Source organism: Convolutriloba macropyga, chromosome 3, assembly GCF_964194025.1.
Source record: "Convolutriloba macropyga chromosome 3, txConMacr16.3, whole genome shotgun sequence".
Classification (NCBI taxonomy): domain Eukaryota; kingdom Metazoa; phylum Xenacoelomorpha; order Acoela; family Convolutidae; genus Convolutriloba; species Convolutriloba macropyga.
Genome location: NC_134470.1, coordinates 69,024,120 through 69,035,545, shown reverse-complemented (window position 1 = coordinate 69,035,545; position 11,426 = coordinate 69,024,120). Strand labels below are relative to the sequence as shown.

The 11,426-nt window shown below is 35.9% G+C and overlaps 1 protein-coding gene across 2 annotated transcripts in view; it reads right to left on the bottom strand.

Annotated features, from left to right (window-relative positions):
- Positions 1-3,481: 3,481 nt before the first annotated feature.
- The window catches only part of LOC142336406 (lysosomal Pro-X carboxypeptidase-like), a 60,322-nt gene continuing 52,377 nt past the window's right edge, over positions 3,482-11,426 (bottom strand). For both annotated transcript variants that reach the window (XM_075385210.1, XM_075385209.1), the window contains exons 7-10: positions 8,477-8,638; positions 7,687-7,883; positions 4,464-4,608; positions 3,482-3,756 (exon numbers count right to left, since the gene is read on the bottom strand). In XM_075385210.1, the coding sequence (XP_075241325.1) occupies positions 3,658-3,756; positions 4,464-4,608; positions 7,687-7,883; positions 8,477-8,638 (603 nt within the window). In that variant the 3' untranslated portion in view covers positions 3,482-3,657. The remainder of the gene's footprint in view (positions 3,757-4,463; positions 4,609-7,686; positions 7,884-8,476; positions 8,639-11,426) is intronic.

Genomic DNA, 11,426 nt, shown 5'->3' with positions numbered 1-11,426 from the left:
ACGACACGTGCTGAGGCATTAAAAAGCAAGGACTCAATTAAGATACTCAATTGAAAGTCATTGAGCGAAAAAGCCAACTGTGTCACATTGCTTATATTAAACGATAGTAACGTGGTGGCGAAAAAAAAATTTTCTCTATGTTTTCTCTCGAGCATTGTTGATATCAAAATGCAACTGTATCTATCGAACATGAAAGATTCATATATTTCCTAAAATTCATTTTTTTAAAATAGACATTCATTTTTAAGTTTACCGCTTGAAACATGTGTTCAGCGTAGGCGGGCAGCTCAAAATCTTTGAACAAAACTTATTATGAGGCCACTTTAATACAAAGGAGAATATCAAAGTACAATAGTATTACTCACTATTTCAAAATTTTTCGTAAAAATTTTTGTTTTTCTCAATTTTTGATCATTTAGGACGATCTTTTCTTTTAATAATGGACTGCAATTTTTGCATAAAACAAAAAACCGAATATACCTATCATATAGTTGAAAAAAAAGTAATGGCTCTCTAACTCAAACCAATCATTCCGAGGATTTTCTGCGTTTGAAATCGGGAGTTAGTGGTGTACGGTTAAATGTAGGGGTTAGAGCCTGTTATTAAGCTCTAGGTACATGAGCATCATAGGAATAAAAGCGTTTTATATATTTTTTGCACAGGTTAATTGTAACCAAAACTTCGTTTAAAGAAAAAAGTTTCTAAAATTGGTCGAGTATATTGATTGCCTCTTTGCACTATAATGAGCATGTCTTTCAGACTCTCACAGTTGTCTGGATCTGGTCAGTGTGGACAAGGTGGCATGTTTGTCAAAGACCCCAGAACCCAAGCAGTCACTCGACACTCAAGATACCTACCTCTTAACCTATACTGATACTCAATAAACACAAGAGTTGTTCTCTATAATCAGTTCTCGTTCAATTATAGAAATTAGTGTTCATAGAAAAAGAATTTTGAAATGATAACTATGTGCCTTCAGTGCATTCAAATTTCCAGCTCCATCATAATTTGAAGATTTTAATGGCAAAATATGATTTAAAATAAATTTTGTAATTTTCGATTTTTTAGACTACTTCCGATTATCTCAATAGCGCTGGTGACATTTCGCGACAAAACAGAACTGCCACACTTGATACTGATGCCGAAGCTTTTGGTATTTTAATCATGGCATGTTTGAAAATCCCATGCTAGGCTTTTTTTATCGCAACGGCATTCAGAACCCAACAAAAACCCGCGAACTGCCTCCTGGGGTTATATCGAAATGGTCACGGCAACAGTTCACACAACTAAATATCAGTTCACAAGTTTTTTACAACACCACCAAAAGGTCGAAATACCCCTGCCTTGAAACTGGTTCAATCATTCTGGAAATCTAGCTAATAATCTAAGCAACAATTCAGTGTGAGCCATAGCTCAGGTCTCGGTCAAGTGTAGCAAAATGTCTATTGGAACACATCTACAGTTTGCAATAAACGAATGTATATCAAAAAACATTTTTCCTGACATACTTAAAAAAGCATATGTAACTCCAATTTACAAAAAAGGGGATCCACTGGAAGCAGGAAACTACAGACCAATTTCAGTTACACCGACTCTTGCGAAGATTTTCGAAAGACTTTTGCTCCAACAAATGCTAGAACATGTTGAAAAGTATGAAATAATCAATAAAAATCAGTTTGGGTTTCTGAAAAGAAAATCTTCGAATGACACAGTAATATCGTTGACAGAATCAGTGAATAGTTTGTTAGAAGAAAACGAAACCGTTGTTAGTATATTCTTGGATTTAGCCAAAGCTTTTAACTCAATATCTCACAAAATTTTTCTCGAAAAAATTACTAAATATGGATTTAGTACGGAATCAATTGCAATGCTAGAATCGTTTTTGTCTAACAGAAAACAATGCGTAAAGAACGGCATAGAATATTCGAACTGGGTGACAATAAATCACGGAGTACCTCAAGGAACAGTACTCGGACCTTTAATTTTTTTAATATATATCAACGACTTCCCTGAAAAAATGAAAAAAAGAGAGGACGTTTTACAGTTTGCAGATGACACATGCATTATTTGTCATTCCAAATCCGATGAAAATCTCTTATGCGAAATTAACAGTGTATTTGAAAGTACTGACAGTTATATGAGGCAAAATATGCTAACTTTAAACAGAGATAAAACAGAAATTGTGGTTTTTTCAAAAAATGGTGAATCAAAAATTGAACAATTTCCTTATAATGGAATTTTCATAGAGCCAAAAACAAGTTGTCGTTATTTAGGTATAATGATTGATAACAATCTAAATTTTGACATTCAGCTGAACAAAACATTAGCAAAAATGGCAAATGCTATTAGGTCAATTTACTTAGTAAGACATTTTCTACCACTAAAAGCAAGAATCGTTCTTTTTAAATCACTTGTTTTGTCCCATCTCAATTTCAGTGCAATTTTTTTTCAATCGTTGTCGGTTATGTCACTTCAAAGAGTTAATAAACAAATAAATTGGGGAATAAAGGTTTGCCACCTGCGCAAAAAGTTTGACAGTGCAAGAGATCTATTACTGAAAGACAAAATTTTACCAGCAGAGCTTTTCATTAAAAAAGTTTGTCTTCTTAAATTTTTTGACCTCCTCTCACAATATAAACAGAGTAGTCGAGAAACCAAAAACTCCTCTTTCAGGATTCTTGAAAAGTACGAATTGACCAAAAACTGCAGAACTGTCCAGTTTTTTCCAAAGAATAAGTGCCAATCCAAATGGAGTGACAGGTCACTGATCAGAAATTTTTCTAGGAAATGGAATAATTTGCCAATTGAAATCCGAAAAGAGAAAACTAAAAACAAATTTAAGGAAAAACTAAGCAGCGAAATGGTCAAACTGCATGAACGTGTTCCAATAGATAGACAAGTAAGAGGCTTTAGGAAATTTTTCTACTGAAGTATAAAGACCAAACTATTCATATATTTACGAGGCGATTTTGAAAATGTAAATATTTAACCAAACGTTCTTGTTGTGGTTATAACTTTAAATTTACATTTTTGAAGATTAAAAAAAAAAAATTTTGGATCTATTCTGTTTTGCCCCCCCCCCCAGCTTAGTGGGCTTATATTTTTACACCCCCCAGGCGCATGTGCTATTTTTTACATAGTCACGTGCTATATAACAGCATATAAATTGTAACAGAGGGCGTAAAAAACACAGGGAGGGGGGGCGAAACAGAATAGATCCAAATTTTTTCAAAAATTTTTCAAGACGATGCATTTTTGTACATTTAGGAATGAGCATTTTGTTCTTATTTGCAATGACATATAATGAAATCCGACCCCCCCCCCGTACGTTATTCACCCCACCCCCACCCTCAAATTACAGAGCGCGGATCACAAACGGATCTTTTCCATTTGTGCCCCCCCCCCCTAGTGGGCGCATATTATTTGCACCCCCAGACGCACGTGCCACATTTTTAAATAATGATTTACTATGTAATGGCACGTGCTCTGTAACTGGGGGGCGCATAGCGTACTGGTGGAGGGGGGGGGGCACAAACGGAAAAGATCTTGGAATAGATACTTGAATTCTTATTATCTTATAATTCGACCACTTGGCAGTGTATTATTAGAATTATTTTGACTTTTCCCACACGTGCCACGTGTGTCAGTTGTTTCCTTTCACCACTGGGCCAACTTAGAGGCCGGTGACATTCTCAACACGTGTTTGTAGTAGTCCTTCAGCCATCCCTTCACGATCAGAAATTCTGCTGCTCGCACCTATTACACACAAACACGCCATGTCAAACCTAGAATCTCAAGTCGCCCCCCCCCCTTGAACAGCAATTGTCGGATCCAATCTCCTCCGCCCCAACCACCCCCGCCTTATTGGTTCAGCAACTTCCACGATACCTATGCGCTACATAGCACAAATCGTAACGGGGGGATTCAGTAACATTTTGTGCTATGTAGTGCGTAGGTATCCCCCCTCACCCGGTCAGAAAGAAAATAGATCCCAAGTTTTAATGAACAGACTACAATTACACCCTTAAAAACTGAAGCCATTGAGAGCGCCAAAATAAAGGATTTTGCATTTTTGTACTGCAAAACGTTACGAAAAAAGTTTTGAGGTATTTACCTCCGTAGTGAGAAATTTGGTAGAGTGAAACCTCCTCCGTTTACTATGTGCCGGAATTAATGCTATGCTGTCGGTTCTACATAACTTTTCTTCCTTAACACAAACTCCCGGTCAAATTTCATCTCTCAAAAAGGTTTAATAGTTGTGCAGCCCGCAGCACAGACACATTTCTTTCAGAACAACCTTCCGATCTGACCACACTTTAGCACGATTACATACCCAATTTTTACAGCAATGGGAGGAACTTCCGGAGGACACTCAACCCAGGTAATAAAATCAGAATAACTTTGATTGCGTCTAGAAACACATCATATTTATAAAAATATTGTGTAGCGGACGGGAGAGATACCTGTTTGACGGAGTCGGGGTCAGCTGGGTTGCTGGTCCTCAAGTCCAGATGGTGGGCAGCATCAGTCATGGCAAAAATGTAGATTGTGGGGTTGCCCATGTTATCACTCACCCCTCCTGCCTGCCACGGATCCAAATCTCCGTTGCTAAAGAACCACCCATTGAAGGAACAAATACAGGAAGTGGAACCAAAAACTGATGTTAAACTTTAAAAATCATTTGCAATTTAGCTCGCAAAAAAGATTACCCGAAAACGGCTGCGATGGTCATATCGAACTTATTGTTCCAAAATTTTTATCAAAATGGGGGAGTATATACGCGAGGCCGGCTTTTTCAGTCAAATTTTCACTTTTGTTTTCGCATCGTAGCGAACGAGAAGCATCATTTTGTAGCCCTTGGAGACTACTTTCGATGTTTATTTTAAAAACTAAAAACTTTAATACAGAAAGAAGAAGGGTAGCTTTTGGGAAAATTTGAAGTAAGACCGGAAAAGTGAAAAAAGTTGGAAGTGGGGACTGAATTATTTTAATAATTAAGTTATGATAAAATTGTTAATACACTATATTAAAATATAAACAAATTTGATAAAACTGTCCGCACAATTTTAAAAACCTATGAATATATATATATATATATATATATATATATATATATATATATATATTATAAACACAAAATTGAATGTTTCGCCTATGGAAATCTTGCAATAACATCAAAAAATAATTTGAGAAAAAAAAACGATGAAAAAGTTATGTTTACCAACACTGCTCCATTTTCTCAACTTTCTTGCCAAAAAAATTTGACATAGTAATTGACTCCAGTTTTTGATATCATTTTATTCGTTAACTAAAAATTTTCAACTGGTGCTCTTTTTGAACTTTAAGTTTCTGTGAAAATCTGTATCATATTATAAGAAATTTGATAGCACATTGGTTTATCAACTAGTAAAATTGTATCATTATCAGGGTTGCGAATGTACTCAAAGTTGCTCCGGAAAAAATGCTTCAGTTTGAGTTTCGATGAATTGATAGTCAAAAGAAATTTCCTTCTCAGAATAAGAAGTTTTAGACGAACTTGAGACATATTTTGCAACATTCTGCGCTACGCACAGTCTCGCGCGAGCCATCTTGTTCTTTAAAAAAACTGATGAATAAAGTGTCTAATATTGCTGTGAGATATCATCTGATCTTAATTCTCTTAACGTAATTCAGCAAAATAAGGTGTTGCAATATGGTCAATAAACGTGTCAAGCGAAGGAACCAAAACCCCCAGAAATAGAATAAAGTACCTTCCGGTATGAACGAGCACAAAGCACACACGGCAACAAAAAAATTGACGACGGAAGGAAAAAAGATAACAAGAGGTTTCCGAAGTGAGCACTTTGGTATTTGTCTAAAGACAACCCCACAAAAAACTTACGTAGAATGCTTAGTCTCAAAACTCGGTGATGCTACACATTCAGAAAAAGAAGTAAACATGGAGTTGAAAAGTTATATTTGGAGTTCTTTTTGTCGATAATGATGAAATAGAATTAAATCCTGATAATTGCCACGCTACCGCCATTTCTTAAAATCAATAGACGTCATGCTTCATTTTTTTCAAAACTTTATATAAAAAAGAAGTTCAGCTAAAATGTCAAGAGTTGCAATTTTTGTAGTTTATTGACTCGCAAAATGTCGCAAACGATATTTCATGGTACGGCAGACATGATAAGTAGAAAATAAGTAAGTTGGTTCAAAAAGAAGCAAAATATGCATACTATTACCAATCATTTTTTAGAAAAGCAGTTTTGTATTTCTTAACATGGGAAACGGTGATAACTATTTTATGAGCACATCAGATACCATAGTTATAGAGAAACAATGAAAAAAGTATGTTATTTCTTAGTTCTGAAAATATTTTTCGAAATGAAAAAGACAGAAATTCAAAAACCAGTTTTTGTATCAAAGTGCTTTGTCAAGTTGAGAACTGGCCTGGAGCGCAGTGAAATGGCTGAATATCTTTTGATAGCAACCATTGGCAGCCTAAAACTCTTCCTCGGAAAATTCATATAGAGAAAATTTCAGATAGATTATTTCAAAAATACTTCCTACGGTTGCTGTTTCTGCTAGTCTCCAGTTGTTTAAAAGTTTTTAAAAACTCGCAAGTAACAAGTTTGCAAAAACTTCTTCAAAAGTGCACCAATCTATTAAAATTGATTGCTATTGTTATCAACGGGATCCCCTTTTAAAAAAGTAAATTTAAGTAATCACAGAGTGCTAAACTAGCAATTTTTCTTGTCCCCGAGGACAGTACAGTGATCCCCCAATTTTCTTTGATCCAAAAACGCGTTTTCCCCAATTCAAAAAAAAAAATTTTCTTCCCGAAGGTTTGGATTTCACATTTTAGTATAGAACCGACTTGAATTGGCAGTCGATTTGGCGGTAGTATCCAAGGAGGGAAAAATTGGGAGCTTTTACAACAGTTCTTTTGTTTGTTGAATCTTTTCCGTTTGTGCCCCCCCCCCCCCAGTACGTTATGCGCCCCCAGTTACAGAGCACGTGTCATTACATAGTAAATCATTATGTAAAAATATTGCACGTGCGTCTGGGGGTGCAAATAATATGCGCCCACTAAGCTGGAGGGGGGGGGCACAAACGAAAAAGATCCCTTCTATTTCTTATTCGCTAACCAGTGGCATTACTACAAAAACTTATGTTCTCCAGTCTCTGAAGATGGGCAAAAATCGGAAAGAAATTTGATGACGGAAAATCCACCGATTCACCAGTAAGGGTTTCGTGGTCCTCAAAAATTGGAAAAAACGAGGCCTTAGCGCTAAGCAAGTCAAGGAACATACTGAAGAGAACAGAAACTGTTAATGAGGAAAAGTGTTGATTTACAGCAGACCAAATTGAGGGAAAAATGCTAATTCAAAGCGGAGACATTTGTTGAAAATACTGAATTAGCTCCGAAAAAATCGGGGAAGTTCTGAGAAGCACTAAAAACTTTTTGTCGTACCAATGATTTAGCATTTAGCACAAGCTAGTGAAACACTGGAAATTATGTATTATGTAATAATCTAGACCCAATATCAGGGCATCGATACGTTCAGCATTTATTAGCACTATCCAGCCCTTTTGCTGGTTCTTCTCAACAAGCGCAAACAACTGAACACGGGTTCGTTTAATTCGAAGTTTTGTCTGTGTGTTTTATGCAATTGTTCTATCAAGCTTCTCATAATCTACCTGAAGATGATGTTGGATGCACTGTGGATCTCTCTGGCACCATATTGAGTCACCATCCAGTCCGGTCGGAATCCGATGCCAACAGAGGCAAACTGGGCCTCACAGGCCACCTTCTCTTCTTCCAGATTCCACTCTTGGGGAGGGAACATAGTGGCACCCTCCACTGAACACATTGGCATTACCATCTCAGAGCAAGCCTGGAATAAATAATCATAAGACAACTAAAAACTGGCTGACCAGTTTATTTGATAAGAAAATGAACCTAAAAAATATGGAAATTAAGAGGTGAAGGTTTCAATTAACTATGCTTGACCACCTTACACACTTATTGATGGTCAGTCAAGAAGTGCGAACAATATTTTTTGTTTTCTATTGCATTTGAGCATGATCTCTTCGTTTTCAGATTGCGCAAATTCTGTTTTTCTTTGTTCGGTTCAACAGATCGTGCTTGTCATACCGACGGTAATAAGAGAGGGAGAGAGAGAGAGAAAAAAACACTTAATTGTCAGAATATTTTACAGTGAGACTGATTAATGCGAACAGCAGCAATTCCCCATCAAAAGATATAATGAAGTTACAAATATTCAAAAAAAAAATAAATCTACGATTATTAAGTTTCAAGAAGCATTACAGATTGAATCAAGCATTACAGATTGACTTTTATGCTGCTGACACGTTTCAGGTGTATCATTGCAAAAAATGAACAAATTAGCCAACAGAGAAAAACACAGATGTCTTAATCAAAAGACAGTTGTGTCATATCAATGAATTGCGTGAAAGTAAGCCTTGCCTGATACCCCCATAGGTTGTCGTCCAACCCAATATCTCCCTCTGATAGGTTGAAGCAGGGGTACTGGTCGTAGTAGTTGAAGTACACTTTGGAGGCAGCCCCTATCTGTTTAACTAGCTCGTCATCTGTCAGGTTCCCATCAGTCAAGTAGTCACACATCACCTGAGAATAATCACAAAAAGCATGTAAAACGAGAACTCTCAGGCCGAGGTGTCAACGGCAGAAATAGCTTTAAAAAAAGTAAGAATTACGATTTTAAGCGCTGAATGTGAACAAAAACCTCACCGCTAAAAATTGCAAATCTTCAAAAATTATATTCGCAGCTTTCACCGTTTGAACTTGAGAGCGCTTTGCGGTGAAAACTGTAACCATTATTAATTTTGACCGCAGTTGTTACACTATTTCCCAGTAGAGACTGAACTCGGGCTCTTTTTAATCAGTGATGGTTATAGCATGATCTCATGCTAATCATATTCTCGAAATCTGCTGAAACAACTTTGAACATGTCATGCATATACATTCATTAAATAACTGGAAAACTTCAATCAATCACGCGCCTTATGAAGATCTGGAATCCTGATGATACAAATTTTCGATGCTGTAATTTTAACTAAAGCAAGTGTTTAAAATCCAATGAAGAGCTCTTTAAGACTGCTACGCTCATATTAGAAAACTATAACCAATACATAAGCCACGTGTGAATAAAAAGTGCTGTATAATACTTTAATTCCTTGAGAAAAAGAATCTAAACAGCCAGAAAAACCTTTAAAGCAACCAAATGCTAACATTTGAAACAAAAGCCTGGAAAAATGAAAAGTTCGCACCCTAAAATGTTAACCAAGGTATCAAATATATAGGAAAATGAAATATGGGTGAATCTAGGCTGGTAACGCAAGTCATTTTTGATGGATAAAATCGTTTTCTCCATGTCATAGACCGCATGTAAAATAGTTTTCTACAATAAAACTCACAAGAAAGCAGCACTCATCTACAAAATATATGCCAATGACCAAAGAGAGATCACTGTTGGGCCATGGACCCGATCTCAAGTGACCCAAAGGAAAAGAACATTGCTAGCAGATTGCCAGAAAAAGGCCGCGATAGCTTCGTAGATCTGCACTCTCAAAAAGACAGACCAAACAATGTATTCTTTTCATTAATCGCCGCGATGTTAAATTTTGATTAGAAATCTTTATAACTTATTGCTGCGTCTATTGGCTGCTCTTAAATAATCTTCAATTAGAGTGATATACACTCACTTGAACTTATCTCTTTGAAATAAAGTAGAAGAAAAGTTCAATTCAGAGTGAGGAAGTCATTTTTGACAGTGAGGTTAGTCTCGTGTGACCAAAATTTAATCACGCGAATGAACAAAACGACACTGTCTACAAAGAAAGAAAAATGACAACACGCACGCATTTCAGTTGAAATTTCATGAACAAATGAACAAAAAATTGATTGTGACGTCATATTGTCGTACCAAAGATCTTGACCACGAAATAAAAAACACAGCAGGACAAGTCCTGGAACACAATGCGAAGAATTGAATGAAGAACTTAGAACTATTGTACCTGACCAGCAGATCAATTGAACAATGCCAGCGAAGACAGAAAAACGAAATTAAAAGTTGAGAAACTAAATGAATAAAAAAAACCAAACAAAAATATGATCATTGCTGAAAATTGTGGAGTTTCAAGGCTGAATTCGATCTATTTAAATACACCCATTATTCCAGGCACAAACCTTGAAAGAGGTTTATTGGCCAATAAGATAGAAAATAAACAAATATGACACAAACCGCAACAAAAATGAAAATTGGTAAAATTCGTCCATTTAAATTGTTAATCATTCCATTGCCACCAAAAACTATGCAGTAACCTATTTATCAAACACAGAGTACGTTCTCTGACCCTAGAGGCTCGAGAATATCAAAAAATAACAAAATCTTTTAAAAAACTTGAAAAAATTCAAGTTGTATAAAAAAAATGATAAAAGTCATCATTAAGAAAATCTTAAAAACCATTCCACTGCTCAAAACTATTATGTAGTAAAACACTATCAAAAACTGGCGGAGGTTCCCTGGCCAATGGAGACAAAAATACTCAAAAAAACTACAACAATTTTCAAAAAAAATTGCAAAATTTACCAAAAAATTGCTAAAATTCATGCTATTAAAACCTTGAAAACAATTATATTAGTACTAGAAAGAACGCATTAGCCTAGTTTTAAGCCCACGAGGAGGTTCCTTGACCCCTGAGGCCGGAAAACGCAAAAAAATGACCAAAATGACAAAAACTTGGAAAAAATTGAAACATTTAGTATCATTTCGCGTGTTTATCTTTGCAGCACCAAAACCTACACCAAAAAAAAGGTCACAAAAAATTTTAATTTGGTCACAGTAAATTTTATTTAGCAAAAGACCTTTATTAGCTCTGAAAAACGTCAATTCAAAATTTATCTAACAAAAACTTGAAAAATGACAAAAAACGTGAAAAATTGAACCATTTTGGGCTCAAAAAACTCCTTAAGGCCTTCCCAGCAACTGCAACACTCTTACCACTTGAAGGACAGCTTAAACCAGCTTTGGGCCTCTAATGCAATTTAATGCCCACTGGGCCTTACCTGTTTATCCCGTTTTGTCAAAGTCATGAAAAATGTGTGGAAACTTCTTACAAAAAAAAACACAGAGCACCAATAAAATCCAATTCTTGGATTGTGAAAACCAAGATAAGGCCAATAAGAGCCTCAGCTATCGCTTCGCGGCTATTAATAAAAACAATCGCAGTTCTCAGTTCTCATAGCGACTGTTAAAACTCAGCCTATTAGAGGAAATTTAAGAAAATTTTCGCCATTGTTAGAGATAAGTACCTAAACTTAAATTGATTCAGCAAAAACATCAAGTTCGCTGAATAGAACCTTTGAGGATTGTGTCTTGAGCAGAGAACTTGGA